The sequence below is a fragment of the Salmo trutta genome, chromosome 13, assembly GCF_901001165.1.
Source record: "Salmo trutta chromosome 13, fSalTru1.1, whole genome shotgun sequence".
In the NCBI taxonomy this organism is placed as follows: Eukaryota; Metazoa; Chordata; class Actinopteri; order Salmoniformes; family Salmonidae; genus Salmo; species Salmo trutta.
Genome location: NC_042969.1, coordinates 34686141 through 34709039, shown reverse-complemented (window position 1 = coordinate 34709039; position 22899 = coordinate 34686141). Strand labels below are relative to the sequence as shown.

General features: G+C 42.7%; 1 protein-coding gene across 1 annotated transcript in view; it reads right to left on the bottom strand.

Moving 5' to 3' along the window:
• The window catches only part of atp10b (ATPase phospholipid transporting 10B), a 58948-nt gene that overhangs the window by 12704 nt on the left and 23345 nt on the right, over positions 1 to 22899 (bottom strand). The window contains exons 6-14 of the mRNA XM_029771945.1: positions 22353 to 22480; positions 21752 to 22004; positions 19264 to 19472; positions 16822 to 16995; positions 14267 to 14495; positions 13415 to 13732; positions 7545 to 7648; positions 5052 to 5178; positions 4309 to 4493 (exon numbers count right to left, since the gene is read on the bottom strand). Of these exons, the coding sequence (XP_029627805.1) occupies positions 4309 to 4493; positions 5052 to 5178; positions 7545 to 7648; positions 13415 to 13732; positions 14267 to 14495; positions 16822 to 16995; positions 19264 to 19472; positions 21752 to 22004; positions 22353 to 22480 (1727 nt within the window). The remainder of the gene's footprint in view (positions 1 to 4308; positions 4494 to 5051; positions 5179 to 7544; positions 7649 to 13414; positions 13733 to 14266; positions 14496 to 16821; positions 16996 to 19263; positions 19473 to 21751; positions 22005 to 22352; positions 22481 to 22899) is intronic.

The window sequence follows — 22899 nt, the reverse complement described above, 5'->3', positions numbered from 1 at the left end:
TAATATTGTTCTGGGTTAATTCCTCCTGTAAGCAGGTTTAATATTGTTCTAGGTTAATTCCTCCTGTAAGCAGGTTTAATATTGTTCTGGGGTAACTCCTCCTGTAAGCAGGTTTAATATTGTTCTGGGGGTAATTCCTCCTGTAAGCGGGTTTAATATTGTTCTAGGGGGTAATTCCTCCTGTAAGCAGGTTTAATATTGTTCTAGGGGTAACTCCTCCTGTAAGCAGGTTTAATATTGTTCTAGGGGGTAATTCCTCCTGTAAGCAGGCTTAACATTGTTCTAGGGGGTAATTCCACCTGTAAGCAGGGTTAATATTGTTCTAGGGGTAATTCCTCCTGTAAGCAGGTTTAATATTGTTCTGGGGTAACTCCTCCTGTAAGCAGGTTTAATATGATTCTGGGGGTAATTCCTCCTGTATGTCACGTCCTGACCAGTAAGGGGAAATTTTGTTATTGTAGTATGGTCAGGACATGGCAGGGGTGTGTTTGATTTATGTGTCTTGGGTTTTTGGGTAATGTTCTATGTTGTCTCTTTCTATGTTTGAATGTCTATTTAGTCTATTTCTATGTTCAGGTTTTGGTTTGGCCTTCAATTGGAAGCAGCTGTTCTTCGTTGCTTCTAATTGGAGGTCATATTTAAGTAGGGGGTTTTGGTCACTGTTTTTGTGGGTAGTTGTTCCATGTATAGCTGTATAGGTTTAATATTGTTCTGGGGTAACTCCTCCTGTAAGCAGGTTTAATATTGTTCTAGGGGTAATTCCTCCTGTAAGCAGGTTTAATATTGTTCTAGGGGTAATTCCTCCTGTAAGCAGGTTTAATATTGTTCTAGGGGTAATTCCTCCTGTAAGCAGGTTTAATATTGTTCTAGGGATAATTCCTCCCATCCATCATCAATATGTTGCCCCACCTGAGAGTGGCATGGCAGCACTTGTAGAGACAGAATGTCTCCACACACACACACACACACACACACACACACACACACACACACACACACACACACACACACACACACACACAGAGTTGAGCGCTGATGAGTAATTTCTGCTCAGGCTATTTGAAGCAGAGGAATGATTAGATAGACAGGATGTTATGAAGGAGCTCCACTTCCTCCATCTCTCTCCTCCCCCCCCTCTCTCTCTCTCCTCCCTCTCTCTCTCTCTCTCCTCTCTCTCTCCTCTCTCTCTCCTCCCTATCTTGCCTCTCTCTCTCCTCTCTCTCTCCTCTCTCTCGCTCGCTCTCTCTCTCCTCCCCCTCTCTATCTCTCCTCCCCCTCTCTCTCTCCTCTCTCTCTCTCTCTTCTCTCTCTCCTCTTTCTCTCTCTCTCTCTCTCCTCTCTCTCTCCTCTCTTGCCTCTCTCTCCTCTCTCTCGCTCTCCTCTGTCTCTCTCTCTCCTCTCTCTCTCTGTCCTCTCTCTCTCCTCTCTTGCCTCTCTCTCCTCTCTCTCTCCTCTCTCTCCTCTCTCTCCTCTCTCTCGCTCTCCTCTCTCTCTCTCTCTCTCTCTCTCTCCTCTCTCTCTCTCTCCTCTCTTGCCCTCTCTCTCTCTCTCTCTCTCTCTCTCTCTCTCTCTCTCTCTCTCTCCTCCAAAGAGCCAGGAGATCTTTAATGACCACAGAGGAGCACAGACTAACATCCAACATTGCATTTTTGACTCTGTCTCTTAGATGGAAATGTGAAGATTTGACCTTTTGATGAAATATCAATGTGGTTTAAAAGCTTCGGCCAATTAAATCAGGGCTTGGGAGGGAGGAAGACAAAAAGGTAGAGAGGGACAAAAAGTGCAAGAGAGAGAGAGAGACATGCCAGACTGTCTGCAGCTAACTGTCTGCAGCTAATTGTCTGCTCCACTCAGTGCTTTAGAGAGGACAGGAGAGAAGAGGGGAGATGGCTAAGTGGAATGAATACTAACAAACTTAATACTGTACATCCTGATCCACAGGGGAATACTGTACAGTGCAGTCTGGGCTGCTGGATTGATGGAATACTGTACAGTGCAGTCTGGGCTGCTGGATTGATGGAATACTGTACAGTGCAGTCTGGGCTGCTGGACATACAGAATACTGTACAGTGCAGTCTGGGCTGCTGGACATACAGAATACTGTACAGTGCAGTCTGGGCTGCTGGACATACAGAATACTGTACAGTGCAGTCTGGGCTGCTGGATTGATGGAATACTGTACAGTGCAGTCTGGGCTGCTGGATTGATGGAATACTGTACAGTGCAGTCTGGGCTGCTGGACATACAGAATACTGTACAGTGCAGTCTGGGCTGCTGGACATACAGAATACTGTACAGTGCAGTCTGGGCTGCTGGATAGATAGAATACTGTACAGTGCAGTCTGGGCTGCTGGATTGATGGAATACTGTACAGTGCAGTCTGGGCTGCTGGACATACAGAATACTGTACAGTGCAGTCTGGGCTGCTGGACATACAGAATACTGTACAGTGCAGTCTGGGCTGCTGGACATACAGAATACTGTACAGTGCAGTCTGGGCTGCTGGATGGATAGAATACTGTACAGTGCAGTCTGGGCTGCTGGATTGATGGAATACTGTACAGTGCAGTCTGGGCTGCTGGACATACAGAATACTGTACAGTGCAGTCTGGGCTGCTGGATGGATAGAATACTGTACAGTGCAGTCTGGGCTGCTGGATAGATAGAATACTGTACAGTGCAGTCTGGGCTGCTGGACATACAGAATACTGTACAGTGCAGTCTGGGCTGCTGGATAGATAGAATACTGTACAGTGCAGTCTGGGCTGCTGGACATACAGAATACTGTACAGTGCAGTCTGGGCTGCTGGACATACAGAATACTGTACAGTGCAGTCTGGGCTGCTGGATAGATAGAATACTGTACAGTGCAGTCTGGGCTGCTGGATAGATAGAATACTGTACAGTGCAGTCTGGGCTGCTGGACATACAGAATACTGTACAGTGCAGTCTGGGCTGCTGGATAGATAAAATACTGTACAGTGCAGTCTGGGCTGCTGGACATACAGAATACTGTACAGTGCAGTCTGGGCTGCTGGACATACAGAATACTGTAAAGTGCAGTCTGGGCTGCTGGATTGATGGAATACTGTACAGTGCAGTCTGGGCTGCTGGACATACAGAATACTGTACAGTGCAGTCTGGGCTGCTGGACATACAGAATACTGTACAGTGCAGTCTGGGCTGCTGGATAGATAGAATACTGTACAGTGCAGTCTGGGCTGCTGGATTGATGGAATACTGTACAGTGCAGTCTGGGCTGCTGGACATACAGAATACTGTACAGTGCAGTCTGGGCTGCTGGACATACAGAATACTGTACAGTGCAGTCTGGGCTGCTGGACATACAGAATACTGTACAGTGCAGTCTGGGCTGCTGGATAGATAGAATACTGTACAGTGCAGTCTGGGCTGCTGGACATACAGAATACTGTACAGTGCAGTCTGGGCTGCTGGATGGATAGAATACTGTACAGTGCAGTCTGGGCTGCTGGATGGATAGAATACTGTACAGTGCAGTCTGGGCTGCTGGATAGATAGAATACTGTACAGTGCAGTCTGGGCTGCTGGATAGATAGAATACTGTACAGTGCAGTCTGGGCTGCTGGACATACAGAATACTGTACAGTGCAGTCTGGGCTGCTGGATGGATAGAATACTGTACAGTGCAGTCTGGGCTGCTGGACATACAGAATACTGTACAGTGCAGTCTGGGCTGCTGGATGGATATAATACTGTACAGTGCAGTCTGGGCTGCTGGATAGATAGAATACTGTACAGTGCAGTCTGGGCTGCAGGATAGATGGAATAAGAGCTGCAGCTTTCTGCCCTGGCTGCCCAGGAACTGTGGAACTGTGGAACTGTGGAAATAGGATGTTCAAAACTCATTACACTTCGAACCTGTTAGTCTAATACCAAGACAGCAGTAAGAAGAAGCTGTGCCATGAAGGTGCTTGTTTCAATGAATCTCACAGAAACAGATGCGCAACAGTAGACCATGTAATTTGTAAGGAAATGACGGACTTCAACTAGAGTAAACGTCCCCCAGTGATGTGAACTGAGCTCATCCAAATCAATCACTGTCCATCCGTCCCTACCTTGTCTGTGTGTGTGTGTGTGTGTTTGTGTGTGTGTGTGTGTCCAGTACCTTGTTGTTGGTGTTCGTGTTGATGACCAGATCTCCCTGGTCCAGGAGCAGGTAGGTGTGTGTGTGTGTGTGTGTGTGTGTGTGTGTGTGTGTGTGTGTGTGTGTGTGTGTGTCTGTCAGTGTGTCAGTGTGTGTGTGTGCGTGCATGTGTGGTTCCCTACCTTGTTGTTGGTTCTCATGTTGATAACTAGATCTCCCTGGTCCAGCAGCCTGCATGCGTAGGCGATGTTGACGGCTGTCTCAGGCTTGTCCCCTGTCAGAACCCACACCTGGATCCCTGCCTCTCTCAGGGCCGTGATGGTGTCAGGAACACTGTCCTGCAGACGGTCCTCTATACCCGTGGCCCCTGGGGAACAAACACACGTCCACGGAGGTTACAGTGATGTTGGATTTATTTAGGACCAGGCTACGCAAATAAGGATGCAGTCACAGACAGACAGACGGACGGACGGACGGACGGGCGGGCGGGCGGGCGGGCGGGCGGGCGGGCGGACGGACGGACGGACAGATAGACAGACAGACAGGCAGGCAGGCAGGCAGGCAGGCAGGCAGGCAGGCAGGCAGGCAGGCATACAAGCAGACAGGAAAGCAGACATAAATAGAGGCAGACAGACATGCAGACAAGCAGACAGACAGACAGACAGACAGACAGACAGACAGACAGACAGACAGACAGACAGACAGACAGACAGACAGACAGACAGACAGACAGACAGACAGACAGACAGACAGACAGACAGACAGACAGACAGACAGACATGAAGATAGACAGACAGACAGACAGACAGACAGACAGACAGACAGACAGACAGACAGACAGACAGACAGACAGACAGACAGACAGACAGACAGACAGACAGACAGACAGACAGACAGACAGACAGACAGGCAGATGAACACCCACCTAGCAGAGTGAGGTGTGTCTCCAGGTGTATTGCTGTCTCCATAAGGAGTTCCTCTCTGTTGTTGATGGCAGCCACAGCATCCTGTCTCACCAGGGACCAGTCCTCATAGGTCTTCTTACTAAGTACCTGGAATACACACACACACACGCACACACACACACACACACACACACACACACACACACACACACACACACACACACACACACACACACACACACACACACACACACACACACACACACACAGTACACACACACACACAGTACACACACACACCCCGAGAGAGTGGTGAGACGGGCAGACCAAAACTCAAGCCCAACGTTAACATTTGTTTATTCAGTAAACAAAGAAGAAATGAAATAATAACTTAAATCAACATACTAAATCACTAGCTACAGTAAATCAACATAACTACTAAATCACTAGCTACAGTAAATCAACACTGCTAAATCACCAGCTACAGTAAATCAACATAACTACTAAATCACTAGCTACAGTAAATCAACACTACTAAATCACTAGCTACAGTAAATCAACATAACTACTAAATCACTAGCTACAGTAAATCAACACTACTAAATCACTAGCTACAGTAAATCAACACTACTAAATCACAAGCTACAGTTGTCACGTCCTGACCATAGTAAGATGTTATTTTCTATGGTAGAGTAGGTCAGGGCGTGACAGGGGGTGTTTTGTGTTTTTCTATGTTTTCTATATCTATGTTTAGTTCTTGTTTTCTATTTCTATGTTGTTGTTTTTGGGATGATCTCCAATTAGAGGCAGCTGGTCCTCGTTGTCTCTAATTGGAGATTATACTTAAGTAGGTTTTTTTTTCCACCTGTGTTTGTGGGTAGTTGTCTTCTGTTTAGTCTATGTACCTGACAGAACGGTGCGCTTTCGGTTTTCTCTTTGTTATTTTGTCTTTAGTGTTTTTGTGCTAAAATACACATTCATCATGAGCAATCAACACACTGCGCTTTGGTCCCCTCTCTACGACAACCGTTACAACAGTAAATCAACATAACTACTAAATCACTAGCTACAGTAAATCAACATAACTACTAAATCACTAGCTACAGTAAATCAACACTACTAAATCACTAGCTACAGTAAATCAACATAACTACTAAATCACTAGCTACAGTAAATCAACACTACTAAATCACTAGCTACAGTAAATCAACACTACTAAATCACTAGCTACAGTAAATCAACCTAACTACTAAATCACTAGCTACAGTAAATCAACACTACTAAATCACTAGCTACAGTAAATCAACACTACTAAATCACTAGCTACAGTAAATCAACACTACTAAATCACTAGCTACAGTAAATCAACATAACTACTAAATCACTAGCTACAGTAAATCAACATAACTACTAAATCACTAGCTACAGTAAATCAACATAACTACTAAATCACTAGCTACAGTAAATCAACACAACTACTAAATCACTAGCTACAGTAAATCAACATAACTACTAAATCACTAGCTACAGTAAATCAACCTAACTACTAAATCACTAGCTACAGTAAATCAACATAACTACTAAATCACTAGCTACAGTAAATCAACACTACTAAATCACTAGCTACAGTAAATCAACACTACTAAATCACTAGCTACAGTAAATCAACCTAACTACTAAATCACTAGCTACAGTAAATCAACACTACTAAATCACTAGCTACAGTAAATCAACCTAACTACTAAATCACTAGCTACAGTAAATCAACACTACTAAATCACTAGCTACAGTAAATCAACATAACTACTAAATCACTAGCTACAGTAAATCAACATAACTACTAAATCACTAGCTACAGTAAATCAACATAACTACTAAATCACTAGCTACAGTAAATCAACACAACTACTAAATCACTAGCTACAGTAAATCAACATAACTACTAAATCACTAGCTACAGTAAATCAACACAACTACTAAATCACTAGCTACAGTAAATCAACATAACTACTAAATCACTAGCTACAGTAAATCAACACTACTAAATCACTAGCTACAGTAAATCAACACTACTAAATCACTAGCTACAGTAAATCAACACTACTAAATCACTAGCTACAGTAAATCAACACTACTAAATCACTAGCTACAGTAAATCAACATAAATACTAAATCACTAGCTACAGTAAATCAACACTACTAAATCACTAGCTACAGTAAATCAACACTACTAAATCACTAGCTACAGTAAATCAACATAACTACTAAATCACTAGCTACAGTAAATCATGCACCAGGTACCAGTCCTATTAGGCCCTCCCTCTCAAACACCACCCCAGGAGAGAGGGATATGGAGAAAAGGATGAAGAGAGAGACGCGAACCAAACATTAACAGATGTTTATGAAGCAGACAAAATGCACACAACTAACTTGGTCATACAATCATCACACTGTCATTGTACTTATTGGCTACTTAGACATGTCTCTAAATGTGTCTGGAGGTGTGGGCTCACCTTCTTTGCCAAACAGAGGGTACGTAGTCCTTCCTTGGCGTACCAGTCAAGGTGTTTTTGAGTGCTTGCAGGTATATTCTTATGGCTCCCCTCCATTCTGTTCTCTGTGGAGAGAACAATATAATAACTGAAAGTGATGTCATGACCCAGGTAACATCTCATTGTACCTGTACTAAAGTGGAAATCTGGTCCTGTATAACCCAGGTAATATCTCATTGTACCTGTACTAAAGTGGAAATCTGGTCCTGTATAACCCAGGTAACATCTCATTGTACCTGTACTAAAGGGATAATGTGGTCCTGTATAACCCAGGTAATATCTCATTGTACCTGTACTAAAGTGATAATGTGGTCCTGTATAACCCAGGTAATATCTCATTGTACCTGTACTAAAGTGATAATGTGGTCCTGTATAACCCAGGTAATATCTCATTGTACCTGTACTAAAGTGGTAATGTGGTCCTGTATAACCCAGGTAATATTTCATTGTAACTGTACTTAAGTGGAAATCTGGTCCTATATAACCCAGGTAATATCTCGTTGTACCTGTACTAAAGTGATAATGTGGTCCTGTATAACCCAGGTAATATCTCATTGTACCTGTACTAAAGTGATAATGTGGTCCTGTATAACCCAGGTAATATCTCATTGTAACTGTACTAAAGTGATAATGTGGTCCTGTATAACCCAGGTAATATCTCATTGTAACTGTACTAAAGTGATAATGTGGTCCTGTATAACCCAGGTAATATCTCATTGTAACTGTACTAAAGTGATAATGTGGTCCTGTATAACCCAGGTAATATCTCATTGTACCTGTACTAAAGTGGAAATCTGGTCCTATATAACCCAGGCAATATCTCATTGTACCTGTACTAAAGTGATAATGTGGTCCTGTATAACCCAGGTAATATCTCATTGTACCTGTACTAAAGTGATAATGTGGTCCTGTATAACCCAGGTAATATCTCATTGTAACTATACTAAAGTGATAATGTGGTCCTGTATAACCCAGGTAATATCTCATTGTACCTGTACTAAAGTGATAATGTGGTCCTGTATAACCCAGGTAATATCTCGTTGTACCTGTACTAAAGTGATAATGTGGTCCTGTATAACCCAGGTAATATCTCATTGTAACTGTACTAAAGTGATAATGTGGTCCTGTATAACCCAGGTAATATCTCATTGTAACTGTACTAAAGTGGAAATGTGGTCCTGTATAACCCAGGTAATATCTCATTGTAACTGTACTAAAGTGATAATGTGGTCCTGTATAACCCAGGTAATATCTCATTGTAACTGTACTAAAGTGATAATGTGGTCCTGTATAACCCAGGTAATATCTCATTGTACCTGTACTAAAGTGGAAATCTGGTCCTGTATAACCCAGGTAACATCTCATTGTACCTGTACTAAAGGGATAATGTGGTCCTGTATAACCCAGGTAATATCTCATTGTACCTGTACTAAAGTGGAAATCTGGTCCTGTATAACCCAGGTAACATCTCATTGTACCTGTACTAAAGGGATAATGTGGTCCTGTATAACCCAGGTAATATCTCATTGTACCTGTACTAAAGTGATAATGTGGTCCTGTATAACCCAGGTAATATCTCATTGTACCTGTACTAAAGTGATAATGTGGTCCTGTATAACCCAGGTAATATCTCATTGTACCTGTACTAAAGTGGTAATGTGGTCCTGTATAACCCAGGTAATATTTCATTGTAACTGTACTTAAGTGGAAATCTGGTCCTATATAACCCAGGTAATATCTCGTTGTACCTGTACTAAAGTGATAATGTGGTCCTGTATAACCCAGGTAATATCTCATTGTAACTGTACTAAAGTGATAATGTGGTCCTGTATAACCCAGGTAATATCTCATTGTAACTGTACTAAAGTGATAATGTGGTCCTGTATAACCCAGGTAATATCTCATTGTAACTGTACTAAAGTGATAATGTGGTCCTGTATAACCCAGGTAATATCTCATTGTAACTGTACTAAAGTGATAATGTGGTCCTGTATAACCCAGGTAATATCTCATTGTACCTGTACTAAAGTGGAAATCTGGTCCTATATAACCCAGGCAATATCTCATTGTACCTGTACTAAAGTGATAATGTGGTCCTGTATAACCCAGGTAATATCTCATTGTACCTGTACTAAAGTGATAATGTGGTCCTGTATAACCCAGGTAATATCTCATTGTAACTATACTAAAGTGATAATGTGGTCCTGTATAACCCAGGTAATATCTCATTGTACCTGTACTAAAGTGATAATGTGGTCCTGTATAACCCAGGTAATATCTCGTTGTACCTGTACTAAAGTGATAATGTGGTCCTGTATAACCCAGGTAATATCTCATTGTAACTGTACTAAAGTGATAATGTGGTCCTGTATAACCCAGGTAATATCTCATTGTAACTGTACTAAAGTGGAAATGTGGTCCTGTATAACCCAGGTAATATCTCATTGTAACTGTACTAAAGTGATAATGTGGTCCTGTATAACCCAGGTAATATCTCATTGTACCTGTACTAAAGTGATTATGTGGTCCTGTATAACCCAGGTAATATCTCATTGTACCTGTACTAAAGTGATAATGTGATCCTGGAACCAAGGTAATATCTCATTGTACCTGTACTAAAGTAGTAATGTGGTCCTGTATAACCCAGGTAATATCTCATTGTACCTGTACTAAAGTGATAATGTGGTCCTGTATAACCCAGGTAATATCTCATTGTACCTGTACTAAAGTGATAATGTGGTCCTGTATAACCCAGGTAATATCTCATTGTAACTGTACTAAAGTGATAATGTGGTCCTGTATAACCCAGGTAATATCTCATTGTACCTGTACTTAAGTGGAAATCTGGTCCTATATAACCCAGGTAATATCTCGTTGTACCTGTACTAAAGTGATAATGTGGTCCTGTATAACCCAGGTTATATCTCATTGTAATTGTAATAAAGTGATAATGTGGTCCTGTATAACCCAGGTAATATCTCATTGTAACTGTACTAAAGTGGAAATGTGGTCCTGTATAACCCAGGTAATATCTCATTGTAACTGTACTAAAGTGATAATGTGGTCCTGTATAACCCAGGTAATATCTCATTGTAACTGTACTAAAGTGATAATGTGGTCCTGTATAACCCAGGTAATATCTCATTGTACCTGTACTAAAGTGGTAATGTGGTCCTGTATAACCCAGGTAATATCTCATTGTACCTGTACTAAAGTGATAATGTGGTTCTGTATAACCCAGGTAATATCTCATTGTAACTGTACTAAAGTGGTAATGTGGTCCTGTATAACCCAGGTAACATCTCATTGTACCTGTACTAAAGTGATAATGTGGTCCTGTATAACCCAGGTAATATCTCATTGTACCTGTACTAAAGTGATAATGTGGTCCTGTATAACCCAGGTAATATCTCATTGTAACTGTACTAAAGTGATAATGTGGTCCTGTATAACCCAGGTAATATCTCATTGTACCTGTACTAAAGTGGTAATGTGGTCCTGTATAACCCAGGTAATATCTCATTGTACCTGTACTAAAGTGATAATGTGGTCCTTTATAACCCAGGTAATATCTCATTGTAACTATACTAAAGTGGTAATGTGGTCCTGTATAACCCAGGTAATATCTCATTGTACCTGTACTAAAGTGGTAATGTAGTCCTGTATAACCCAGGTAATATCTCATTGTACCTGTACTAAAGTGGTAATGTGGTCCTGTATAACCCAGGTAATATCTCATTGTATCTGTACTAAAGTAGTAATGTGGTCCTGTATAACCCAGGTAATATCTCATTGTACCTGTACTAAAGTGGTAATGTGGTCCTGTATAACCCAGGTAATATCTCATTGTAACTGTACTTAAGTGGAAATCTGGTCCTATATAACCCAGGTAATATCTCGTTGTACCTGTACTAAAGTGATAATGTGGTCCTGTATAACCCAGGTAATATCTCATTGTACCTGTACTAAAGTGATAATGTGGTCCTGTATAACCCAGGTAATATCTCATTGTAACTGTACTAAAGTGATAATGTGGTCCTGTATAACCCAGGTAATATCTCATTGTAACTGTACTAAAGTGATAATGTGGTCCTGTATAACCCAGGTAATATCTCATTGTAACTGTACTAAAGTGATAATGTGGTCCTGTATAACCCAGGTAATATCTCATTGTACCTGTACTAAAGTGATAATGTGGTCCTGTATAACCCAGGTAATATCTCATTGTACCTGTACTAAAGTGATAATGTGGTCCTGTATAACCCAGGTAATATCTCATTGTAACTGTACTAAAGTGATAATGTGGTCCTGTATAACCCAGGTAATATCTCATTGTACCTGTACTTAAGTGGAAATCTGGTCCTATATAACCCAGGTAATATCTCGTTGTACCTGTACTAAAGTGATAATGTGGTCCTGTATAACCCAGGTTATATCTCATTGTAATTGTACTAAAGTGATAATGTGGTCCTGTATAACCCAGGTAATATCTCATTGTAACTGTACTAAAGTGGAAATGTGGTCCTGTATAACCCAGGTAATATCTCATTGTAACTGTACTAAAGTGATAATGTGGTCCTGTATAACCCAGGTAATATCTCATTGTAACTGTACTAAAGTGATAATGTGGTCCTGTATAACCCAGGTAATATCTCATTGTACCTGTACTAAAGTGGTAATGTGGTCCTGTATAACCCAGGTAATATCTCATTGTACCTGTACTAAAGTGATAATGTGGTCCTTTATAACCCAGGTAATATCTCATTGTAACTGTACTAAAGTGGTAATGTGGTCCTGTATAACCCAGGTAACATCTCATTGTACCTGTACTAAAGTGATAATGTGGTCCTGTATAACCCAGGTAATATCTCATTGTACCTGTACTAAAGTGGTAATGTGGTCCTGTATAACCCAGGTAACATCTCATTGTACCTGTACTAAAGTGATAATGTGGTCCTGTATAACCCAGGTAATATCTCATTGTACCTGTGCTAAAGTGATAATGTGGTCCTGTTTAACCCAGGTAATATGTCATTGTACCTGTACTAAAGTGGTAATGTGGTCCTGTATAACCCAGGTAATATCTCATTGTACCTGTACTAAAGTGATAATGTGGTCCTGTATAACCCAGGTAACATCTCATTGTACCTGTACTAAAGTGGTAATGTGGTCCTGTATAACCCAGGTAATATCTCATTGTACCTGTACTAAAGTGGTAATGTGGTCCTGTATAACCCAGGTAATATCTCATTGTACCTGTACTAAAGTGGTAATGTGGTCCTGTTTGGAACAGTTGATAGAACATGGCTCTTGCAACGCCAAGAGTCGTGGGTTGAATTCCCACTGCGGCCACCCGTACATAAAATGTATGCACACGCAAGTCGTTTTGGGTAAAAGTGTCTGCTAAATGGCCTATGTACTATGTTGTATTATGATATATAATTCTATAATGATATTAGTTTATCCTGATCACATGACCTGACCAGGTAACTGTGTCTGAAGGGCCCAGAATGTTTCTCTAATCAGGTCACATGATGAAGCTATAATAGTTTACAAGCACCTGTCATATTTAACAGTACCATACAGTACCATACAGTACCATACAGCACCATACAGCACCATACAGTATCATACAGAACCATGCAGTACCATATAGAACCATCCAGTACCATACAGCAACATGCAGTAACATACAGTAACATACAGCACCATGCAGCACTATGCAGCAGCATACAGTACCATACAGTGCCATACAGTACCATACAGTACCATACAGTACCATACAGCACCATACAGTACTATATAGCACCATACAGTACTTATAAACCTACCTGCATATGGAGTCTCTAAAAGCTCCATCATTGTGTTGTCCGCCCCTTTGGTATACATCACTATCTCCCTGGTGATTGGATGACACAACACCACCGACATCCTCTTCCTGATGGGGTCAAAGGTCAGGGTGTCCAGCACCTGATAGGTCAGCTCTTGCCCGTGAGGTAACCTCACTGTGACGCTGTCTGGGGTACGGGCCAATAGGGTGAAGCCGTACGCCTTGGCAGCGTACACCAGCGCTGCCTCATCTGGACTCTCTGCCTCGTAGCATAGCTGATCAGCAGTGTCCACTACCAGCCCAGGTCTGGGAATGTTGGCTGGGGTAGAGACAGAGACAGAAAGACAGAGAGAGACAGAGAGAGACAGAGAGAGAGACAGAGACAGAGACAGAGACAGAGACAGAGAGACAGCGAGTGACAGAGACAGAGACAGAGAGAGAGACAGAGACAGAGACAGAGAGAGAGACAGAGACAGAGAGAGACAGAGACAGAGAGACAGAGACAGAGAGACAGAGACAGAGAGACAGAGAGTGAAAGAGACAGAGAGAGAGAGAGTGACAGAGACAGAGAGAGACAGAGACAGAGAGACAGAGAGAGACAGAGACAGAGACAGTGACAGTGTCGTGTTAGATCAACACTTAGCTATTTATCTGGTTAGCTGATTGTGATTATAATTCACTTCCAGAGGCATGTGTCTTTCAATGCCTTTATATGTGTCAGTGTTGTAGATTTGTGTAGTTTTAGTGTTGCAACTCTATCAATATAATTTGTACTTGCTGTTTTTTGTGCACTAGTTCTGAGACTGTAAGAGTTATATTAAACAACACTGAGTCGTTCTCTCCCTCTACCCACCCTTGGTGTTGGTCTGGCTGGCCTGCCCCTCTGCGATGGTGTGGTGGTGGTTAGCCACATGGCTGTTGACTGGGCCAGAGGGGCTGCTGTTGGTGTTGTCCAGATCCTCCTTCTCAGTCATGGGCTGCCAGGAGCGGATAGTGTGAAGTAGAGAATACATCTTCCTTACCAAGGACTGGAGGAGGTCCACAGAGCTCTGGGAGAGAGAGGGACTCGGACGCCCACTAGCCTAGGGAAAGAATGGATTGTGGCTTTTTTATATAGTGCTACACTGTTTTTTTGTAAAAGATTCAAAGTGCTGAAGCAGTAAACCTGGCACTTGGCTTTTTGTAATGCAGTCCATAATAAACTGACAGGAATGTCAGTAACATGTCACCTTGAGTGAACTATAAGTCCAATGGTTAAATGGTTAGCAGTGGTGTAAAGTACTTAAGTAAAAATACTTTTTTGGGTATCTGTACTTTAGTTATATTTTTGAAAACTTTTACTTTTATTTTACTACATTCCAAAAGAAAATAATGTACTTTTACGCAAGTAGTATTTTACTGGGGGACTTTCACTGTTACTTGAATCATTTTCTATTTTAAGGTATCTTTACTTTTACTGAAGTATGAGAATTTAGTACTTTTTCTACCACTGGTCTTATGAGACAATGAGGAACCTGTGTTCTGATCATCCAATCAACAACTCCGGTCTGCCTGTCATTGCACAACAAGGGGCACGCCCACTTAACCAATAGGAATTACTGTTTTGACCTTCCCATTCTGAGTTCATGGGACAGCCCGCCGGCCTCTCTCGTACTTCCCCGACACAATCAGGAACTCTTGGTAATCAAATTAACGAGGGCGTATCTCCCCATGCCGTGCCATGCCAAGTGTGTGTGTGTGTGTGTGTGTGTGTGTGTGTGTGTGTGTGTGTGTGTGTGTGTGTGTGTGTGTGTGTGTGTGTGTGTGTGTGTGTGTGGTTAATTTAGTAAAAAGGGACCTAAACATTTTGTCTGGAGCATCAAAGAGCAATTAGGTAAATTAACACTGACCACTGATGAGAGAGAAGGAGAACGTTTTGGCCAACAACGTTTCCAGCGAGGACAGAGCACGTATATAATTCAAGATAAATTTGAGAAGCAGATAGATAAAGAGGCAGACTAATTTAATTGATGGCTCTGCTGAAATACATAAATTGGATTTCTCTTCACTTGCGTACCTCACTGTTCCTACTACCAAATATCTGGACTGCAGGGCAGTACTACAGCCTTATTGCCAGATATCTGGACTGCAGGGCAGATCTATAGCCTTACTACCAGATATCTGGACTGCAGGGCAGTACTACAGCCTTACTGTCAGATATCTGGACTGCAGGGCAGTGCCATAGCCTTACTACCAGATATCTGGACTGCAGGGCAGTGCTATAGCCTTACTACCAGATATCTGGACTGCAGGGCAGTACTACAGCCTTACTGCCAGATATCTGGACTGCAGGGCAGTGCTATAGCCTTACTACCAGATATCTGGACTGCAGGGCAGTACTACAGCCTTACTGCCAGATATCTGGACTGCAGGGCAGTACGATGGCCTTACTTCGAGATATCTGGACTGCAGGGCAGTACTATAACCTTACTGCCAGATATCTGGACTGCAGGGCAGTACTATAGCCTTACTGTCAGATATCTGAACTGCAGGGCAGTACTATAGCCTTACTGCCAGATATCTGGACTGCAGGGCAGTACTATAGCCTTACTGTCAGATATCTGGACTGCAGGGCAGAACTCTACCCTACAGATATCCTATAAGTATAATGTACTTCCTAGAAATTCTGTTCTGGTAAAATTGCACATTTTCAACCATCAGGATCTGTCACGAAGGCAGCCTTTAATTTAGGAAGGTTTAATATTATGATCAAGATCAAATATTGATATATAACCTGGGGTCTTAGAAGTTGAGGTTACAAAACCATCTCCCTCTCTCCCTCCTTTCCTCCCCCTCTTCCTCCACTCCTCCTCATTGCTTCTCCTCCTTCCCTCTTCTGCATCCCATCTCCCTCTCTCCCTCCTTTCCTCCCCCTCTTACTCCACACCTCCTCCTCGCTTCTCCTCCTTCCCTCCTCTGCATCCCATCTCCCTCTCTCCCCCTTTTCCTCCCCCTCTTCCTCCACTCTTCCTCCTCGCTTCTCCTCCTTCCCTCCCCCCTTTCCTCCCCCTCTTCCTCCTCGCTTCTCCTCCTTCCCTCCTCTGTATCCCATCTCCCTCTCTCCCCCCTTTCCTCCCCCTCTTCCTCCACTCTTCCTCCTCGCTTCTCCTCCTTCCCTCCTCTGTATCCCATCTCCCTCTCTCCCCCCTTTCCTCCCCCTCTTCCTCCACTCTTCCTCCTCGCTTCTCCTCCTTCCCTCCTCTGCATCCCATCTTCCTCTCTCCCCATTTTCTCCCCCTCTTCCTCCTCGCTTCTCCTCCCTCCCTCCTCCGCATCCCATCTTCCTGTCTCCTACACCAAGTCAGGGTCACAGTGAAGAGAAGAGAACGGAGGAGAGGAACGGAACACTTGGAACAGAGCACGACTCACTCTCCGTCTTTGAGCCTGAGCCTGCGTTGCCGTGGAAACCACCACCGTGTTGCAGACAGCAAGAGCCAGGAAGAAGTCAAGGTAGAGATCTGTTTCCTGGCAGCCACCAGGCCCGTCACCACCACCTCTCAGAACACGCTGAAGTAGCTTTCTGTCTGGCACCACCTCTGTTTCCTGTACACAGAAAGGACAGGGGGACAGAATGAAACACCATACTGTTTTACTGTACCTCTATGGGACGGGGTTGGTTATAAAAGTGTTAATGCAGTATGGGCTGTGGAGTACAGTGCCTTCAGAAAGGTTTTTCCAAATGTTGTTGAGTTACAGCCTAAATTTAAAATTGATTCAATAGAGTATTTTTTTGTCACTTTTTTTGTCACTACCCCCACAATGTCAAAGGAAATATGTTTGCTGCTACCTACTGCTACCTACTGCTGCTATCTAATGCTGCTACCTACTGCTGCTATCTACTGCTGCTACCTACTGCTGCTATCTACTGCTGCTACCTACTGCTGCTATCTACTGCTGCTACCTACTGCTGCTATCTACTGCTGCTACCTACTGCTGCTATCTACTGCTGCTACCTACTGCTGCTACCTACTGCTGCTATCTACTGCTGCTATCTACTGCTGCTACCTACTGCTGCTACCTACTGCTGCTACCTACTGCTGCTACCTACTGCTGCTATCTACTGCTGCTATCTACTGCTGCTACCTACTGCTGCTACCTACTGCTGCTATCTACTGCTGCTACCTATTACTACTATCTACTGCTGCTACCTACTGCTGCTACCTACTGCTGCTATCTAATGCTGCTATCTACTACTATCTACTGCTGCTACCTACTGCTGCTACCTACTGCTGCTATCTACTGCTGCTACCTACTGCTGCTATCTACTGCTGCTACCTACTACTGCTATCTACTGCTGCTACCTACTGCTGCTATCTACTGCTGCTACCTACTGCTGCTACCTACTGCTGCTATCTACTGCTGCTATCTACTGCTATCTACTGCTGCTACCTACTGCTGCTACCTACTGCTGCTATCTACTGCTACTATCTACTGCTACTATCTACTGCTGCTACCTACTGCTGCTATCTACTACTATCTACTGCTGCTACCTACTGCTGCTATCTACTGCTGCTATCTACTGCTGCTTTTTACTGCTGCTTTCTACTGCTGCTGCCTACTGCTGCTACCTACTGCTGCTGCCTACTGCTGTATGTCTGGATGACAATGAATACTGTATATCTGTGTCCCCAATCGCACCCTATTCCCTACTGGTCCTGGTCAAAAGTAGGCACTACTGTATATTGGGAACAAAGTGCCATTTGGGATGCATGACTAATCTAGCTCATGTTTATCGGCAATGTGATGTAATGTGAGGTTAATGTGATGTTGATGTTGATGTAATGTTGATGTTGATGTGATGTAATGTGATGTAATGTGATGTTGATGTTGATGTTGATGTAATGTGATGTTGATGTTGATGTGATGTAATGTTGATGTTGATGTGATGTAATGTGATGTAATGTTGATGTGATGTTGATGTGATGTAATGTTGATGTTGATGTAATGTGATGTGATGTTGATGTGATGTTGATGTGATGGTGATGTTAATGTGATGTGACGTGATGTAATGTTGATGTTGATGTTGATGTTGATGAGATGTGATGTTGATGTGATGGTGATGTTAATGTGATGTGATGTAATGTTGATGTAATGTGATGTGATGTGATGGTGATGTTGATGTGATGTAATGTTGATGTTGATGTAATGTGATGTGATGTTGATGTGATGTTGATGTGATGTTGATGTGATGTTGATGTGATGGTGATGTGATGTAATGTTGATGTTGATGAGATGTGATATGATGTTGATGTGATGGTGATGTTAATGTGATGTGATGTAATGTAATGTTGATGTAATGTGATGTGATGTTGATGTGATGTTGATGTGATGTTGATGTTGATGAGATGTGATGTTGATGTGATGGTGATGTTAATGTGATGTGATGTAATGTTGATGTTGATGAGATGTGATGTTGATGTGATGGTGATGTGATGTAATGTTGATGTTGATGAGATGTGATGTGATGTTGATGTGATGTTAATGTGATGTAATGTGATGTAATGTTGATGTTGATGACATGTGATGTGATGTTGATGTGATGTGATGTGATATCAGTAGCCCATGGCGTCATGTTGCTCAGCATGACCATCTGTGCAACTACAGATACGGCAAAGGGACACACCCACCCACGCACCCACTGACCACAGAGTCATAAAAACATTATATGCTGTGTTTTAGGTTGAGTTATTTTAAGCATTGTACCATCCAGAACTTTCTTGCTTGAGCAGTATGGATACATTGGGTACTCAGCCTAACAAATACATTGCTTCTATTGTTGTTGTTATTGTTATCATAAAGCTATAATCTCACCAGTGGACTGCTGAATGCTACTTCCCCTTGGGCACTTCCTTCCTTGTTCCTGTGAGGTCGCTGGGCGCCATGGCAACATTGTATTACTTCTGGGTCATGGTCATGGTTGTCTTCCAGGGTCCATCCTGTCCTCAAGGGGAGTGGTCTCTGGTGGAAGAGGACCTCTTCCTCTGTGTCATCAGCCTCCCCAAGGACAGCCAGACGGATGTCTGGAGAGGAGAGCCAAAACATGTTCACTGTACTCACTCAGTTAGTATAAGCTGGGCCCATATCTGTTTGTACTGTGGAGCCAACTCCTGTTGATGTTTAATGATCATAGGGGTTGGCTAGACAGCATAAACAGATCCTGGAGCAGATTACAGTCAGTAGACTACAGAACCAGATGAAACTAGAAAGGGTCATTTTTCACCATTACTGGTGCTAGAACCCCTAATTAAAACTGCATCAGCATTTCAGGGGCCTAGCTCAAGGCCAGAGCCCCACAATATTCTGTCTTTAAAAACATTTGAATGTTCTGAGAGAAATGAGGAAACATTGGGTTGATAACAAGAGAGAGGTAGATTCCTATAGCAGTACCTGCTAAACTGTAGTCCAGATGGTTGAAACCAGGGTTAAAGTTGGTAAGCCAGCGGGGTTTGTGGAACTCCTTAATTTGTTTATACCATCAAAGACTGGACCACCAACAAACATCTATGCTGTAGCAAGTCACATTAAAATACCTAAAAAACAACTAAGTAGAGAATAGTGGAAGAGCTCAAATTACATCCAGTGACCTTGATGATCACAATCAACCAATGTCTTTATAGTCCCAATTGGGTACATAGGTCCTCGGATGCTATTTGAACAGCAGGGCATGTTCAACTGGTTTCAGTTCCAAATGTTTCTTTACAGTTCCCATTGTTTCTTCACGCTTCCAGTTGTTTATTTACAGTTCCCCAGTGGTGTAAAGTATTTATTAAGTAAAAATACTTTAAAGTACTACTTAAGCCGTTTTTGGGGGTATCTGTACTTTACTATTTATATTTTTGACAACTTATACTTTTACTCCACTACATTCCTAAAGAAAATAATGTACATTTTACTCCCTAACCCTAACCCATTTTAAATGATGTCACGACTTACACCAAAGGTGGCTCCTCTCCCTGTTCGGGTGGTGCTCGGCGGTCGTCGTCGCCGGCCTGCTAGCTGCCACCGATCCCATTTTCCTTTTCGTTTGTGTCTGCCGGTTTTTTCCCACCTGTGTTTAGTTAAGTTGATTTCGGTGGGTTTATATACACCTCGCTGCATGCTAGGCTTTGTGCGGGATTATTTGTGTGTATTGCATGTTAGGGGTGCGTGCCTGCACCATGGGGTTTCGATTTATTTTCGGTAGATGTTACCGTGCGCTTTTTTAGACTTTGTTTTTGGAGTCGAGGTTTCTCCTCCGTGTGTGCGGTTTATTCCCTGTGGGTGGCGACTACGTTTGTGCGTGTTTTTCCCAGTTGTTTGTATTTGTGAGTTCGGGACCGCCTTATTAAACGTTGTATGCCACTGGAACTTCTTTGCTCTCCTGCTCCTGATTCCTACCCCCCCCCCACCACCACTAGGAGGCATTGTTACGCTGACACCCAAATGTACTCGTTACATTTTGAATGCTTAACAGGACAGAAAATGGTCCAATTCACACACTTCTCAAGAGAACATCCCCGGTCAACTCTACTGCCACTGATCTGGCAGACTCACTAAACACAAATGCTTCATTTGTAAATTATGTCTGAGTATTGGAGTGTGATCCTGGCTGTCCGTAAATAAAAAAAATTGAAAAAATTGTGCTGTCTGGTTTGCTTAATATAAGGGATTTTGAATTATTCATACATTTACTTTTGATCCTTAAGTACATTTTAAAACAAAATAATTTTACTCAAGTAGTATTTTACTGGGTGACTTTCACTATTACTTGAGTCATTTTCTATTGAGGATAGCTTTACTTTTACTCAAGTATGAAAATGTTATACTTTTTCCACCACTGCAGTTCCCATTGTTTCTTTGCAGTTCCCATTGTTTCTTTACAGTTCCCATTGTTTGTTTACAGTTCCCATTGTTTCTTTACAGTTCCCATTGTTTGTTTACAGTTCCCATTGTTTGTTTACAGTTCCCATTGTTTGTTTATTGTTCCCATTGTTTCTTTACAGTTTCCATTGTTTGTTTACAGTTCCCATTGTTTCTTTACAGTTCCCATTGTTTGTTTACAGTTCCCATTGTTTCTTTACAGTTTCCATTGTTTGTTTACAGTTCCCATTGTTTGTTTACAGTTCCCATTGTTTGTTTACAGTTCCCATTGTTGTTTACAGTTCCCATTGTTTGTTTACAGTTCCCATTGTTTGTTTACAGTTCCCATTGTTTGTTTATTGTTCCCATTGTTTCTTTACAGTTTCCATTGTTTGTTTATAGTTCCCATTGTTTCTTTGCCTTCCCCATTGTTTCTTTATAATTCCCATTGTTTCTTTACCATTCTCGTTGTGTGCATACTCGGTTCCCATGATGGTGCATCTTCTGAACACCATCTTGTTCTCTGTGAGGGTACCAGTCTTGTCCGAGAAGACGTACTGAATCTGTCCCAGGTCCTCAGTGATGTTGAGGGTTCTACACTGGACTCTGCTGTCTGTCTCTTCATCATACAGGTCTATGTCGTTAGTGATGAAGAACACCTGACCCACCTTCACAATTTCAATGGATACGTACAAGGAGATGGGAATCAGGATCTGGAGGAGAAGGAAGAGAGGAGGGAGGAAGAGATGAGGGAAGGAGGAAAAGAGGAGGGAGAGAGGAAGAGAGGAGGGAGGTAGGGAGGAAGAGAGGAGGAAGGAAGGAAGGATAGAAGGAAAGAAGGAAGGAAGGAAGGAAGGAAGGAAGGAAGGAAGGAAGGAAGGAAGGAAGGAAGGAAGGAAGGAAGGAAGGAAGACAAAGGGTTGATGGTTGTCCAACAGTCACAGTCAGAGTGATGTCATACTGGTGCACACTCAAATTCACAGACACACAAATGCTTTATGGCTGTTCACCGATCATGATGTTTCTCCCAACACACACACATACACACACACTCTCTCTACCTGCAGTAGTATGATCATAGTGAAGAACATATAGAAGCTAGACAGGGGGGGCTGGTCCAGATGACCATGGCTGTCTGGTATCAGGAAGAGAGGCATGCTGGGAAATGACTCCAGCCAGATGTAATGACCTGTTTGGGGAAGGTGAGGGGAAAAGGAGGGAGGGAGAAGGGAATGAAGGGATGAGAGAATGGAGTGAAAGGAAGTGGAAGAGGAAGGACAAGGAATGGAGCAAAAGGAGGTGAGAAAGGACAAGAGGAGGGTAATAACAGGAGGAGAGGAGGGTAATAACAGGATGAGAAGAGGGTAAGAACAGGAGGAGAAGAGGGTAATAACAGGAGGAGAGGAGGGTAATAACAGGAGGAGAGGAGGGTAATAACAGGATGAGAAGAGGGTAAGAACAGGAGGAGAAGAGGGTAATAACAGGAGGAGAGGAGGGTAATAACAGGAGGAGAGGAGAGGAGGGTAAGAACAGGAGGAGAAGAGGGTAATAACAGGAGGAGAAGAGGGTAATAACAGGAGGAGAGGAGGGTAATAACAGGATGAGAAG